General features: G+C 46.4%; 1 protein-coding gene across 1 annotated transcript in view; it reads right to left on the bottom strand.

The window, feature by feature from the left end:
• Nucleotides 1–212: 212 nt before the first annotated feature.
• Nucleotides 213–16,793, bottom strand: part of PITPNA (phosphatidylinositol transfer protein alpha) — a 40,735-nt gene continuing 24,154 nt past the window's right edge. Inside the window, exons 8-12 of the mRNA XM_032616097.1 lie at nt 15,895–15,972; nt 15,621–15,731; nt 14,208–14,330; nt 3,844–3,912; nt 213–2,792 (exon numbers count right to left, since the gene is read on the bottom strand). Coding sequence (XP_032471988.1) covers nt 3,868–3,912; nt 14,208–14,330; nt 15,621–15,731; nt 15,895–15,972 — 357 coding nt within the window. The 3' untranslated portion in view covers nt 213–2,792; nt 3,844–3,867. The remainder of the gene's footprint in view (nt 2,793–3,843; nt 3,913–14,207; nt 14,331–15,620; nt 15,732–15,894; nt 15,973–16,793) is intronic.

Below are 16,793 nucleotides of genomic sequence, written 5' to 3'. Positions count from 1 at the left end.
GCCAAATTACTTTCAGAAATGTGATATTTGCATAAGTAAAATGATAAGGGGATTGTTTTAGTTTACAGAAATCAACATGCAACAATTTTCAGAGATATCCTGTATCTTTCTAATGCTTCCCTGGTAAAACTGGGGAGATCAGCAAGACTTTGAAGATACCTAAGTTGTAAAATGGACATAAGGACATCACCAATAAGCTGGACTCCAGAAAGCTCTGTCTAGGATTTTATTAGACTGCTTTTTCCCCCAATATAACCCATATTGGAAGATTGAGACAAAAAGGCACAAACTCACATTAAATAAACAAGGTAATCTAATCAGTTCTACAAAGTGTATTTTGTAAAAGAAGTAGCACTAGGAACCAACCAAAATACGTCAGGGAGTCCCAGCAGGGACTGTAAGAGAATTTGGGAAGATATACACATGTCCACAATACTGACCCTGTCCCCAACCTCTCTCCATAAGGCGGCCAGAGCCCAGCATCCCTCCTACAGAGGCACTGCTGCTTCCAACTGGGACTGCGGCCTTGAAAGCAGCTGGTCTGAAGGGGCGTGGCACATCCTCAGGTACTACCCCAGGAGCTGAGCCTTGCATCATAAGCCCCTCTGAGTGCTAGTCAGTTTGGGGGGTGGGTAAGGAGGGAAGGGGGATACTTAAAAGAAGCCAACACTGCTGCCCAGCAGCGACACTATCCATGGGGACGGAACAGACCAGGTACGTCCCTTCTTATGTTGATGTGGGCTGGAGCCCCAAATCCAGCTGACCTCAGGAAACACCAGTTCAGCTCTTGTGGATGCTGAACTGGGGCAACAGGTGGAGGTGGGAGGAGCCAGAGAAAAGGCCGACAAGGAGCGAGCCCCGCCCCTAGAATTGGAGTGATATGTGTGGATCTCAGAGAAGAGCTGAAGGGAGGAGACTGACAACTGCTGACCCTCAAACCACATAAACAATAGTCTGCCTAGAATATCACCGTTTGTTTCTCCCGGGCTAACCCACATCTGGACTTAACTTAGTTGATGAATGTTAAGAAGGGAAAAAGCTTTAAGCACAAATATAATTATAGCTAATACAGAGCTTGTAGGAAAACGTTTATATTTTTCTCCAGTAGGAATGTCTATTCAACTTTCCCAAATAAATGCTACCAGCAGTTGGGATGCTAATAACCAACTGAATTGCCCCAGATCCACTACTATAGACCCCACAAGGTGAGGAGACTGTGACAGGATATCTCCTGGCCCCAGGGGGGCCTCAGTGAAGGTGGGAGCTAACCACGCTGAATCTGTCCACCCTTACCCCAGGAGGGCCACAGGGAAGCAGCCATCAGGAAGTCACAGGTCTCATCCTGTGTGACACTCCCTTATTGCACTTAGAAATGAGTAAGGCAAAACAAACTGACAAAAACCTAAGGACAGATCATCCCATCCTACTTCTCACTCCCCGAACAGAGATTTGGTCTCGCATTAGCAGTTGCACCCAGGCTAGCATGGGCTTGAGTCACCGCACACTCGGCCAACAAACTTCACAAGGTTTGGGAAATGTCAGGTGACACCAGAGCTATCTCAGATTCTCCCACTGGGAAGGCATACTCGGGCTCTGCCAAGTCACAGGGAACCGTGAAGCACTCGGCAGCTTCTGTTCCCCGGAGCCTGGACTTTCTCACCAGCCAGCTTTGGGAGAGCTCCGTACTACGATCGCTACTTGCTTTTGATTGTCCAGGGCAGAACTCAGCATGGGGGCAGGACGAGCTGAGTTCTTGATCCCCAAATTCCTTTCCAGCAACTGGAGACGTGGGGGAACATGTTCTGGGAAGAAGCTTTTTGCATGCTTGTTTTGTGCAGCATGAAAAGATCAAGACCCATTGCGTCCTGACCAGCCTCAGACAGAGGACAGGAATCTAAGAAAGCACAGAGAAAAGGGGATTATTGCTGAGTGGCAGCACCAGCCCAAAAGGGAAGAGGAGCGTGGACATACAGAGCTCCTCGGGGGGCAGACTAGTAGGTAGGTATGGGGCAGACTCAATTCTAAGGGCCACACGGGACAGTTCCCTCCAGGTAGAGTTGACCCGGGCACATTACGGGCTCTGCGGAGATACACAGTGGGCAACAGGAGGGCCAAGAAACCATAGGTATTTCTAAGACTAGTGACCAGAGATGCAATGCCTGGGGCAGGGGTTATGTGTATTTGTTTAATTTTCAAAACAGGCTGGCTGGGCCTTGGGTACTTCCATGGTGCCTAGAGCACTCTAACAGTGGGTTACTGGGAGCAGAGGTCAGAGTTATGAAGCCACATTGCTGTTCTGTGGAACTGGAAGGGAAAAAAATACGTATTTCTAACTCATCCCTTCTCCCCAGGTGAGCACTCAAAATTGCGAAGATCTGCCCAGGAAGCAAAATACCTCAAGTTTATCCCAAGGTTGAAAACTAACAAAGTAAATCATTTAAAATCACCACATCACAAAAGGCAGCTATTTTGAAAGGCTAAAAATGTCACTTGGAAATAAAGGGGGCAGGGGCACACAGAAATGGGTCAAGAACACAATGGTTGGAGAGGGAGGAGCTGTAAATACAGCCACCTACACGCCACATATCTCAGAGGGGCAGGCTCCCGCACACACGGGCTTCGTAATACCAGACAGTCTATTTGTTCACAATGTTAAAGGGCATCTAGAATTAACTACAGTAAGGGATCAAAGTTGCCTGAAGAATGGGCACAGAAAGGCTGCGTCCGAAGATGGCCTGTCACTCAGGAGGGTGGAGCTGCTGGGCCTTCCTGTTGACCACTGTCTTGCAAAACTAGAAGAGAAATACAATTATTAAGGAAGCAACAAAGGAAAATAGAAACACACTGTAAATCATTCATGGGGGAATTGCAAAAGCAGGAAGGATGCCAGGCGGTGTAGTGGGGTGCTGTGGGGGGGAGAGGAAACTAAGGTCCAAGCAGTGATGAGAAGCTGGCATCTCCTCAATCCACTTCATCCTACCGTTTTATCTCCCAGAAGTTCTCCTCAAGCACACAGGGCAGGCAGAGTGAGCAGTGGTTTGCTTCACTGCTGGTGAAAGCCCAGGCCTCCTTAGCACCGTAGTGCTAGAGGACAACCGGGCTTTATTTGATAACATAATTTTCCCTCAGAGCCTGATGGGAGCAAGACCAGGCTTCTCATTCCATGCCTAATCCCCTCTGAGCTGCTGGAATAACAGCAAGTGTGGAGGTGTGCAGGACACTGGGTGCTAATACAATGTAGGGTCTTGGGAAGGAGTGACCACGTGAAACAGACATCCCATCCTGGTCCTATGACCTGGGCAGAAACACTCTCCAAGTATCTGAAAGATGCTGCCTCTGAACTACTTTGTCTGGGATCAGAGGGTATAGAGAGAAAGGAAATGAAGCACCAGACCCAACAAGGACCACTAGGAAAAGCTGTCTGGACGGCAAATTTTCCAAGGGAGAGGTAGGGAACAGCTCTGGCACAGGTGGGTACAGGGAGCACCCAGAATGCCAGCTTCAACTTGAAATGGCTCAAGTTACGAGAGGAAGAGTAATTAGGTGCAGATAAGCTTTGATTCTCATCCACTGCCCCCACCCCAGCCGCACTTCCCACCACCCTGTCCTTGTCTCTGAGTGGTTCTTTGTACAATCACACAGATCCCTGAAATGTCTTAACAGTCATAACCTCTTCCTCTTTCCGAAGCCTGAGAGCTATTAAGCATCGCGATCATCATTAATACTAGAGGGCAGGACGAGGAAAGAAGCAGGCTTTCTGCCTCCAGAGTGAGCTGCTGAGCCTCGAGGACCCAAACCGATTCTGGCGTCTATGTCATGCTCAGCGAGAAATGCAGTACATACAGTGCAGAAGGGGGAGGAGTGGCTTTAGTCATCCGCTGTCATTCCTTTCACTGGGTCCTTCTGTCTCATCTGGAACAGAAAAAACAGGAAAAATTGAAGGCTTTTGCTGTTGATGGAACTCTACAACAAATACATGCCTCCTTCTTCTCAATCCTGCCAGTGGATAGGGTAGAGCATTTGTTTTGTGCAGAAAGCACAGCAGAAGAACAGAATTCTGTGTACACACAGCCAAAGTCATACTATTTATAGCTCTGTCATTGGTCCCACCATCCATGATTTCCATTTCTCTCCCCTGCATCCCACTGTTGGGCTTTAGTTCTTAAGCTCCTCTCTTTCTTTCATTCATTCCACAAATATTTATGAAGCATCTTTTTTTGTGCAAGGAACTGCTCCAGGCCTGAACCAGCCTGAATTCAGCCGTGAACCAAAACAGACCAAGTCTCTCCTCAAGGAGCTTACACTCTGGGACAAGGTGGGGGGAGAATGAACAAACTATGCCGGGTGGGGCTGCGGGCTGCTGGGACGGAGAGACTGTGGGAAAGTGCTATTTTATGAGCAGGCTGTGGACGGCCTCTCTGATAAGTGACATTTGAGTAAAGACCAGAAGGAAGTGAGGGGGGAAATCCCGTGGGCCCCCTGGGGGGTGGGGGGCAGGGAGCATTCCAGGTGGAGGGAACAGCAATTCCCTCTCCTGAGCTCTGCCTAGAGGCTTTGCCTAGTCAGCCAGGTGGGCAGAGTTTGGCACCAGAGTTCGGCATCAGAACACAGGGATCGAGAATGCAGGGAGTGGATCTCAGCTTGGCAGAAGTGCGAGGCTGCTGGAAAACAGGGTGGGATCTTCTCTGGAAGCACTGAGTGGTCCCTGCCCTGGCACCAAGCAGCAGAGGACACAACTTCTTGTTGGGGATACTGTGGTGGCCATCTCTCTCAAATCCTTTCCAACTTGAAAATTCTGTCTAATTGCAGGATGTCTATAACGTGTATATTTTAACTTCCCATTAGATATGTCTTCATTATCTGTGAGTTTTCTGCTCAACTTTCATTCTTTACTCATTCAACAGCTTTTGAGCACACAGAGCATAAGCGCTGGAATAAAACTGCCTGGATCATATTCTGGCTCCATCACTAAATTGTGTGACCTTGAACAAATGACTTCACTGCTAAGCCTCAATTACTGTAGTAATAAAATAGAGATAATAGTACACATGTCATGGGGTTGTGGTGAAGATTAAGATATTCACGTGGACTACTTTAGCACAGCAGGGTGCTTGGCACTCTGTACATGTTATCTGTGTTGTTAATGTCTTTATTCCAAACAGCGTAGTGAAGGGGATGTGTGTGTACACAGCTCTCAAGAACCTGCACTTTTAAGCTACAGCCTCCTCGGTTTTTGTTTTATTCACTTGACTTTAATACTGCCACTGTGCAGAGATCCTATCTCAGTAGTAGTAGTTCTCCACTGGGAAACATCTTCAAATACACTCTCTGCTACGTTTCAAGCCCGTGTCTATTGTTTGCACCCACTTGCCCCACCAACTATTATAATCAGTAAGTCCATGTGGAACCTGGACATGAGAAAAACATTCTCCTGGTCCTCCCCAAAGGTTCCCACAGTCACTCCTTACAACAATTACTGTCATTACACCTAAGGTCTTAGCTTAGCCTTTTAGGCTAGAGTTTCCTCAGACTTGATCAAGATTATTGCCTGGGGCACTTGTAGGTTCTAGGGCTCCAGACCTGATGAATCAGAATCTACAGGAGATGGACCCTAAATGAATCATAAAATCAATCAGGCTCACAAGCCGCACTTTTCATCGTCCCCAGCAAAGATCCTCTGCTCCAAACAGGAAAGTCTGTTTTCTGACACCAAGCCAGTATGTGCTTATTCCTAGCTTCCCCTGGAATGCCTCTCCCTGTAGATTTTGCTCAAAACTCACTTTCCTGAATGATATCTTTAATAGTGCTCCTATAACTTCAGTTATCCATATTAGTATCTGTTAATATACTACTTTATAAGGGTTCAACAAATTCAAGATTTTTTCAATATGACAAATCTGTTAAGGATAAGGGCACTGTCATATTTCTTAAAAGATAAGAAGTTAACCTTGTGGTGTTAGGTTGGAATGGGAAGGTATCTGTGTGATCATAATGTATCAGCTAGATATAGAAATAACTACAGATGTTAAAGTCCTATGAGAAAGTCTGGGAGCAGCAACAGCCCAACAGCAGTGAGCACGTTCAGCACCCAAACACCATCCTCCAGTAAAGGAACCAGGGCTCCTTGGTGATACAGCTGATTCTAGGGCTGGTCATAGAAAGAGCAAGACGAGCCTGGAACACCTGTGCTTCAGGTGAACAAAGGTAACTTCACCAGAACTGGACAGAAAGACAGAATACAATGAAAGGAACACCGAAGTCTGTGATGTTTCGGCCTAAAATACAGAAACTGGATCTAATCACGCAGAATCATTGGACAAACCCAAATTGAAAGACATTCTACAAAGTGACTAGCCTGTAACTTCCACAAATGTCAAGGTCATAGAAGTCCCAGAAAACTGAGGAGCTGCACCAGACTGAGACTAGAAGGGTGCAGTGTGTGATCCCGGGTCATACCCTTTCCTTTAAAGGAATGGGTTCTCTGGGTTCAAGAGTATACAGGAGTTCTCAGTATTCTTCTTGTCAGTTTTAGTAAGTTTGAAACTCTTTCAAAATAAAATTTTTTAAAAGACAGAAAAGCACTCTTTAAATGTCTGCTCACTAATGACCATTCATGTAAATTTTCAATTATCAGGGAGGCTAAGATTTAGTATCATGGGACCAAAGCTCCTTGGGCCTCAAGCAGATCCTTGTATACCCTGAGAGTCCACCACCTGGCTTTAATTTACTAATGCGAAGCCAGGTCCTCTTTTCCTACTGCCTGAAATAAGATGCAACTTCCTATCAGGAAACACGATAGCTTCCTTTACTCTCAGAGACAAGGTCCCCCCCATAGAGGGTGCCACTGAAATAAAAATGCATTATTTCATTCTTATAATGAAATGCTCTAAGAATGCTTATTTCCTGTTTCCTGGGGCCTAAATGACACAAGAGATTTTATCTGATGTTTGTAGTGTTCCTTGGATCAAACCACTGCAGGCTATATATATACATATAGTCGAGGAACATGAAAATAGAAGCTCTAGTCCTGGTTTGTTTGTTTTTAGCAGTGGTTTCCTCTAGGGAATGAGGCCGAAGGTTGGAAGAAAGGGACTTTTTTTCATCTACTGATTTTCTTTATTTATTTGGACTTCTATTTTTTAACATTTTTCTCTATCTTTTGAAAACTGTTTTTACTATAAGTATGAAATACTCCTTTACTTAAAGAAACCTGTATAAGTATCAATGTCAATTTCCTGGGTGTGATATTATACTATTGTTTTGCAAGATGTCACTGGGAGAAAGGGATCTCCTCCCTGTATTATTTCTTATACCTGCATGTGAATCTTATAATCATCTCAAAATAAAAAGTTCAATAAAAAAATAAAGCTAGTAAAAAAAACCAAAAAAACAATCAGTTTAAGACACTGAAAAGTAACCACAAACCAGTTAGTTCTGAAAGTGCACAGATATGAGGCAAATGTGGAATTGTTTTTAGAACCTCTCTAGGGATTTCCCTGGCAGTCCAATGGTTAAGACTTCGCCTTCCAATGGAGGGGGTGTGGGTTCGATCCCTGGTCTGGGAGCTAAGATCCCACCACATGCCTCATGGCCAAAAAACCAAAACATAAAACAGACACAGTATTGTAACAAATTCAATAAAGACTTTAAAAATGGTCCACATCGGGCTTCCCTGGTGGCGCAGTAGTTAAGAGTCCGCCTGCCGATGCAGGAGACACGGGTTCGTATCCCGGTCTGGGAAGATCCCACATGCCGCGGAGCAGCTAGGCCCGTGAGCCATGGCCGCTGAGCCTGTGCGTCCGGCCACAACAGTGAGAGGCCTGCGTAATGCAAAAAAAATAAAATAAAAAAGGTCCACATCAAAAAAAATCTTACAAAAAAAAAGAACCTCTCTAGAAAGCCACTCTATAAACAGATTCAGCCTTTGGGGGAAGAAATTTGGCAATAGGTAACAAGAGTCTTAAATTCTCTAATTCCACTTGTAGGAATTTATTCTAAGTAAATAATCCTAATTACCCAAAAAACTGAGTGCATAAAAAATTTTCATCACAGCATTATTTAAAAACAGTGAGAACCTACAACAACATGAAGGAAAATCCAACACAGGGTGATGACAGAGTACACAGCAATATGTACACTGTTGTTAGAAACATGTATGTGAAGAAACTTTTTTTTAGCAGGAAATGCTTTGTTACAATGTTCAGAGAAAAAAGTGAGAGAACCACCCAGGCACATGGAATACCATCATAACTAAGTGAAAGTGTGTACGAATTCTTAAAATGGTTATCTTTAAATAGAGTACAAGTGTTTTTTTTCTTTCTACTTTTTACTCTTTTCCAAAAAATGTTTGATGCTTATATATTACCTTAATATTGAAAAATGAAACTATTTTAAAAGAAAGGAAAGCTGCTCCTATATTTCAAGATGTTGGTCAATGCTGCAGGTGGTCTGCCCTGGGGTCAATCACTTCTGGGCAGGGCGGAAGGAATTAAGACTCCACAGACAGGGATCCCTTGGCCTCAAAAGACCTAGCTTTGCCCTCTGCAGGCGCTATGGGAATCTCAGATTCCAATCTCCCACAGCCCAGCAGGTGAGCTAGGCACTGAGTGATTTCTCTTTATCCTCAGACCTTCTGTCTACCACAAACCCAAATGGGAAACTAGGATGTAGTGTCCTGCCAGGCACTCCACTGCACAGGGACACTTATACAATCGCTGTGTAACCGGTCCAGAGTTTAAGACTTAAAATCTAAAACTGATGGTGATCCATCAGTCAAAAAGCCATAGGATGGAGCAAAGGCCCTCCTCATCAAAGTTCAGGTAATGAGAAAGGGACAGGCACATTCACACACAAGCAAACAGACAGGAAGGCCGGCTACATGGAGGCTCAGAGACAGCTCCCAGGGTGGGCCAGCAGAGCAAGAGCGCCATGTAGCCTCTGAGCTCCATCCCAAAGTACAAAGTCCAGAAGGAATGGGCTATGGAGGGATCAGAGAAGCCAACAGATTTAGAGAGGAAAACCCACAAGGGAAGGCTGGGGAAGAAAATGCGGCAGGATCTTAATTGTGTGTTCTTTGCTGTTTCTCAGCAAATGTTCTAGAGAGTCCAGTAAGTAGGGAAACAAGTTTTCTTAAAATTTTTAAAATGAGTCCTCTTCTCCCAGTCTCATTATCTAGAGTTAGTGACCAAGGCCCAGGAGGTACCTATTCTCTGAACTGGAAGGTATCCTTAACTTCTCTGAAAGTAATACCTATGGCACAGGTAGCCATGAGCATTTCATGACCATACATGTCAAATGTTTACCACACATGACAGGCACATGGTAAGACCTCAATGTTAGCTTCTCTTAATAATAGATATGTTATTGTAAATCAACTGTACTTCAATTTAAAAAAATAATATAGATATGTTTATTACCACCATGTTCATAAGACAGTGAGTTCCCCATTACAGGAGGTGGTCAAGCACAAGCTGGTGGGAAGGCTGCAGAGAGGACTCAAGCACTGGCCATATAATTGGACTAAATGACTTTTATAATTGGACTCTTATAATTTTATAATTGGACTCTTCCACTTCTGAGATTGAGTTTCTTAAGATCAGGAGCGAGGGAAGGAGGGAGAGCCACTGGTCCCCTACAGGCACACATTTCCTGACATTTTTGTTTTTAGGTAAAGGGACTTATCTCTCTTTTTTTAAAATTAATTAATTAATTTTTGGCTGCGTTGGATCTTCGTTGCTGCATGTAGGCTTTCTCTAGTTGCGGTGAGCCAGGGCTACTCTTCGTTGCAGTGCGCGGGCTTCTCATTGTAGTGGCTTCTCTTGTTGTGGAGCACAGGCTCTGGGTGCGAGGGCTTCGGAAGTTGTGGCACGTGGGCTCAGTAGCTGTGGCGCACAGGCTTAGCTGCTCTGTGGCATGTGGGATCTTCCCAGACCAGGGCTCGAACCCGTGTCCCCTGCATTGGCAGGCAGATTCTTAACCACTGCGCCAATAGAGAAGTCCCAGGACTAATCTCTTGATCTCATTTCTCAAATCCTTGAGCCTCAATCCAAGAATGGTGGGTCTACCCCCACAGAGGGACAAGAGTTATGGCAGTGGTGACTGTGGCCTTATAGTGACCTCTCATAACTCACAAAACAACCCACCCACTCCAGACTACTATGCATTGGTTTAAAGAATAACAGTCATAATTTCTCTGATTTTTTTTTTTTTTTTTTTTTTTTTGGCCGTGCCACACAGCTTGCAGGATCTCAGTTCCCTGACCAGGGACTGAACCCAGGCCACGGCGGTGAAAGCCTGGAATCCTAACCACTAGGCCACCAGGGAACTCCCTAACAGTCATATCTTCTATCACAAACTTGCAGTTAATCATGGCAGATTGAATACATGCATTTGTTGCTACTCCTCCCCAAGACCCTACCACAATGACAGTAAAGGAATAAAAAAGATAGAAAACTATAAAGACAACAAGAACAGAGGAGACAACTACAGATAAGAGATGGAAATGGCATTCTGGAAGATGAAAAAGGATGGATGAGCAATGACTGATCTGCAGAGCAGCAGGGGCTGCCGGTGAGGAGGGGACCCACTGGTGCTGCAGGTCATCCAGAGGCCTGGGAACTGGCAGCATCAGGTGCCTCTAAAAGTGGGAGTGCAGCCAGGGGTGAAAACAGGTGACTTTACTGAAAGTGGGAATAAAGAACCATTTGGGCCTGGCGTGCCCTGGTGTTCCCTCCCCCAGTTTTCACAGTCAAGTAACGCCCCCTTCCTGCAAAGCCCAGGGATTCACTCTCTGGAGGCACTGAGGTCTTGAACTCAGGACCCCAGGCTCAGCTAGGGGTGAAGTGGGCACGATGCAGAATACAACGGGATTAAGTTAGAGCCACCCCATGGCATAGTGAGCCCACCAGGACCTTTCTCCAGCTCAGCTCCCCGAATGCTGGCCCTGACCATCCCCATGAGCAAAAGACTGGGGAGTCCTCTCAAAGCAAAATGAGCAGCCCAAGAAAAATAGACTCAGGATCCTGAAGTGGGGGACCCCAATGGAACCACCTGATTACCCTTCAATAAGCCCAGCCACTGACTCAGAGAGCTTCCAACCACTTTTTGGAGCTTCACTCTTCACTTTGAACGGACAGCCAAGGACCCCCAACCCCCAGTCATTTGAGGGAAGCCCCTAACAGAAAACACAGAGTCCCATAGGAAAAAGGAGCTCAGAGAAAACAAAGAATGTTCAGGTGGCAGAGATATCTCAAAGCCAAACAAGAACCAAAACCCAGAGCTTCAGAAAAGGAAAATGATGCAAGCAGAAAAAAAGAAAAAATACTTAAAAAAAGAACACAGCACAAGAAATGCTTTAAAACGTCTTAAGTTCAACAGAGGAGAGAAAAGTTAACTTTGGAAAACCTCCCCTAGGAAGGAGACGAAAAAGGAGACACAACAAGAAAATCAGAAGGTCAATTCATGAGGTCCAACTTCTAACTAAAAAAAATCCAGAAAGGGAACAGAGGGGAGAAAATGATGAAACAGGTAACACAAAAACATTTCCCAGAACTAAAGAGATCTTTAGCTCAAAGTGCCCACTGAGTGGGAGCAAAATGAACGAGAATGAACCAAAGTCAACTACATTATTGTGCAAACAACCCAACCAACCACCCTGTTGAGACTCAAAAACTTAATGATACAGAGAACTAAGCTAACAAAAAGAAGGAACGCGGTTACGAACTTCCTAACAAAACAAGAAAATTATCCAAGGAAGGAATGAAGATCAGAGTAGATGAAAGGGTTCAGTTGGGAAAAAGAATGACAAAGGTATAATAATGATAAATGCTGAATGACCAGTTAACCCCAAATTGTGACACTGAAGGATGGAGAGGAGGAGCGTGTGAGTGGTGGGTGGAGTAAAAGACCTAAACCTTCCACAGGAAGAAGTAAGCAATTAACAGCTAAAGTCGAAAAACTGTGAATTAAGAGGATAAACCTATTATTTAGAAACTCGGAGGTAACTAACAAAAGAAACAACTGTGAGAACTGCAAGGGGCTACTTCTGGGGGCAGGACCACAGAGACGGGGCGGAGGAGGACGGCATCTTCCTCACACGCCTAGGGTACTCGTGGAGGTGATGGATATGCTTTTGGCACTGACTGTGGTGATGGTCTCACGGATGTCTATTTATCTGCAAGCTCATCAGGATGTACACATTAAATGGGTGCAGCTCTTTGTATGTCAATCAGACTTCAATAAAGTGTTTTTTTAATTAAAAATGAAAAAAGTAAAACTGAAAATAAAACTTTGATAAAAATATTTTTAGAAAGAGGAAAAATAAAGAAGAAAGAGAAGTGAGCCAGCGGTACAGTCAGCACACAAAGGTCCCATACAGTTGCTAAAGGGGTCAGAACATGTCCCCCAGTGGCTTTGCTTTCTCTTCCACTGCCAACTATTTTAAAAATTCCAATTCCAAAGAGGGTTTTCTGCATTTTGCAATTATCTTGGAGGACAGAAATCATCTAAGCTTTTGGCACAGTTATCCACAGAATGGAGAAACAGGCAAAGACAAGGGGTGGGGATTAAAAATGAACTCCCCGAGGACAAGTGCTCTCAAACTTTGGATCTGAGGGAGGCAGATCCAGTAAATGCTCAGGAGAGTTCTCCCAGCACCAAGAATGCGAATTCGACCCAAAGAGTGAAAGGCTGTCAGCAAACACTTCCATGACCCCAGTGTACTTCTGGCTGGCCTGTCAGGCAGTGGGCAGCTGAAGCTACAGGCTAAACCCCGAAAGCTCCGTGTTCTTCCATTTGGTAACCTGTTTCTTTTCTTCTTCTCAAGAATCGGGTGACCACAGGACTCAGGCCTCCCTCTTACATTGTTAGAATCGCCAGGGACCTGGACATTAAAATCTACCACTTCCTGAAGATCCTTAGCAGAAGAATCAGGAGTTGTGTCCAAAATCCTGCCACTTCCCTGCCAAATGTACCTGAATGAATAACTAAAACGTCTGCCTACAACAGGAACTAACTCAGCAAACCACTGTAACCAGTGAGTCAGCCCAGGAAGTGTCATCCTGGAGGGTAAAATCAAGGAAGGAAGAGCTCGCAGGCCCATTCTCCACCGAGACCAGCACAGTGCAGCGGGAGCACCTGTGTAGTGTGGGGCACCGTGGACCCGGGCCTGCGTCTCACCTGAGGCCCTGCTGGAGTGCCAGACAAGGCTGTGCAAAGCTATGCCTGCCAGACATCCAGGCTCCATGCCAACCCTCCCAGGGCAAGGAGGGAGCAATGGATGGCAGTTCCTATGAAACAGAGCCTCCTGCCTTATTTTTAGCCCCGAGAGGCAGGAGGGATCCCCAAATGGCATTTAGAGGGAGAAGAGACGGAGTGATTGAGTGCTACGGCTCTTCCCTTGACTGTATCACCTGCAGGCTGTGTGACCCTGGGTATAGCCTTGAACTCTCAGAACCTCTACATCCTCATCTGAGAGTGGGGGTAACAGTGGCGCATCCTCACAGGGGTTGTGAGGATCACAGGAGATGGGACAAGACGTGGAAAAGCCCTCAGAATGGTGTCTCACACACAGTGGCTGCCTGAATGTTATTTACTGACCATCTCCTCAGAGTGAGCCTTGCAGGGAAGCAGCCCCAAATTCCCCAAATGAGGCAAGAGGAGTGTTAGGTCTTCAGGCTTCCATGGAACAGCAGCTAGCTCTCCTTCTGGGATCCATGCCACGGGCAAGAAAAAAAAAAGGCAAAGGCTCCAAACTCTAAAAATAGCTCCCAACACCCTTATAGAGGGGTTAGTCCTGTGTGCCGCTGCTGTCCTCTGCGGGTGACATGCGTGGCATTCATGGATCAGCCCAGCCTGCCTCCTTCCGAGGCCGCCTCCATCTCTGCAGCCCAGCACCATCCCCCCCGCCACCGGCTCTGAAGAACCACTGCAGCAACTGTATTACTCACTTGGCATTCAGCACAGCCCGCCATATTTGTCTCTCTGGATATGCCAAGACCTCGACTAGACTGCAAGTTCAAGAGCACAGGCTGCTTTCTTCCTTGTAGTTCCCATATCGCCTGGCATTAGACCTTACCCACAGTGGACGCTGACATGTTCCTAGAACCACAGGACGGTGCCCTCAGTGAACTGCCCTGGCACGACAGTTTCCATAATGTTCACGGTTATCTAGGTGACAGACCCAGAGTCTCGTCTGGCCTCCCACGTACCTCATCCAGCTGTCTCTTCGTCTCTTCTTCCATCCTTCGAATGTCATCCATAGTCAGGTCAACCCACTTATCAAGCCAACAGAACAGCTGCCTGTGGAAGTTTGTAAACAGACGCTTCTCTTGCTATAAAAAGGAGGGACCCAAGTTAGAACCGGAAGGTGCAGGCCACTGCTGCAGCCCTCCGCCCCACGACCTCTGTGCCAGTATCCACACTTTACGGGGGCGGGGGGAGTGATACTTGGCTGGCTGATCTGGATCAGCCCTCCAGTCCCTCAGGTCAGTGACCTTTGCCTCCATGTGTCTGAAGGGTATGGCCTCAAGTAGGGGAAGCCCCCAGGAAAGAGTTGGTGCCTACCCCACCGCGAGGCTCTGTGCCCAAAATGCTACCAAGACAGGCAGTCCACAAGTCAAGGTCCCAAAACAACTGTGCCAAGTTTCCTCCTTGTCTCTTGAGCCTAAAGCCAGGTTAAAACTGGCCAACAGCTATGAATGTTGCCCAGTTTCACCAGACTCACACATCAGAGATAAGGTTATAGAAACTCCTTAGGTGTCATTTGGGCGAGTTGCTCAGTTTTCCTGGGTCTCCCATTTTTACATGTTATTATACTTTTGTTTGAGATTCTCTTGTTAAAAAAAGAAAAGAGAGGGCTTCCCTGGTGGCGCAGTGGTTGGGAGTCCGCCTGCCGATGCAGGGGACACAGGTTCATGCCCCGGTCCGGGAAGATCCCACATGCCGTGGAGTGGCTGGGCCTGTGAGCCATGGCCGCTGAGCCTGCGCGTCCGGAGCCTGTGCTCCGCGACGGGAGAGGCCACAACAGTGAGAGGCCCGCGTACCGCAAAAAAAAAAGAAAAGAGGAAAAAACTCCTTAGGTCTGTCTAGTTCAGTAATTCAGGGCACTGGAGAATTTGTTTCATAGTGCTTCTTGCCTTTTGGCATCAAGAAAAGATGCTGAGGGGCTTCCCTGGTAGTGCAGCGGTTAAGACGCCACACTCCCTATGCAGGGGGCTCGGGTTCGATCCCTGGTCAGGGAACTAGATCCCACATGCATGCCACAACTAAGACTTTACATGCCACAACTAAGGAGCCCACGAGCCGCAACTAAGGAGCCCGCAAGCCACAACTAAGGAGCCCACCTGCTGCAACTAAGACCCAGCGCAATTAAATAAATAAAAAGATGCTGAATTTGTCATTTAATCACAGCAAAGCCCCTTCCTGTTTCCTTCTTTTGCCTCAGTTTCCTTACCTTTCACATGTGGTACCCTTGCAAGGGGGAGTGGGGGTCTGGGAAATGAAACCAAAATATCAAGCCACGTGGGTTGATATATGCCACGTGGGTTGTATGATCTTCTCTTGTCGGGCAAAACACCCCCCACCAACACACACTGGGAAGGCCTCCTACCCTGGTCACTTACCTTATGTATAAAGTTTTCCACTTTGTTCTGCAGGCCCCACCACTTGAACTTGACAGTAACCAGTTTGTATGCACACATGTATGGGCAGTCTTTCTGATTTACAAGTTCTTGCTGTATTAGAAACACACCCACAGGCAAGCAGTTAACCAAGAGGGCAGACCTCTGGATCCCCCTTAGCCCAGGCGGGCCATTCCCCTCCTCCACTGGGGAGGCCCACACACACTGGCCCCAGTCCACCCCCCACCCCACCCGGTGGTGAGGGTGTGAACTGCACCTTCCAATTGGGACCCAAGGGTCCTCGGCCTGTTTTGATAGACTTAAATTTTGCTGGGTCTTCCTCTGCCTTGTAATCCTGAGAGAAGTTGGAGTTGGAGCGGGGAGGGATAAAGAGGGGGAAGGGGAGGGAGGAGGAGAGAGAGAGAGAGAAACAGATCAGATTTTCCACCAGAGTACCATTCTGACGCTGCTGGCTCACAGAAAATCTGGGAAGGTGTTATAAACAAGATACAGAACTGTTTACATTTGTCTCAGAGGAGAGCTCTCTGTGATTTTGTCTGCCAGGGCCTGTTTTCACTTTTACCAGACTGTGTGAGCAGGCACGTATTTCCACTGTTTAAGGTGGGGATTTGCAACCTGGAGTGAACATTCATATGACCAAGGAAGGTGTTTTCAAAATACAGTTGACCCCTGAGCAAGGCAGGGGTTAGGGGTGCTGACCCTCCACGCAGTCAAAAATCCAACTGACAGTTTGCCCTCTGTACCCGCAGGCCCTCTGCATCCCCGGATTCAACCAAGCACAGATCGTGTGGAACTGTATTTAATACTGAAAAAAACCCTGCTTTTAAGTAGACCCCCGCAGTTCAAACCCATGTTGTTCAAGGGTCAACTGTACAGATTTCTGGGTCATTCCACCTAAAACCCAGTGAATAAGAACATTTGCAGGGGACGGTTGCATGCATTTTTTTTTTTAACTCCCCAGGTGATTCTAAAACAGCAGCCTGAGCTGAGAACAACTGGCCGCAGTCATTCCTGAAATCTTCTAGTCCCATCTCCCTCTGGCTTGTTTTGTTTTTGTTTTTAAACTGCCTTGTTTTAATAAAATCATTATTGGAAATGTTCAATGTACAGACTTAATCCTCTTGTGTACTATCGTCAGTCTCCCCTCACTGATTT

This window comes from Phocoena sinus, chromosome 20 (assembly GCF_008692025.1).
Source record: "Phocoena sinus isolate mPhoSin1 chromosome 20, mPhoSin1.pri, whole genome shotgun sequence".
NCBI lineage: Eukaryota > Metazoa > Chordata > Mammalia > Artiodactyla > Phocoenidae > Phocoena > Phocoena sinus.
This window is presented reverse-complemented; position numbering and strand designations above follow the sequence as displayed.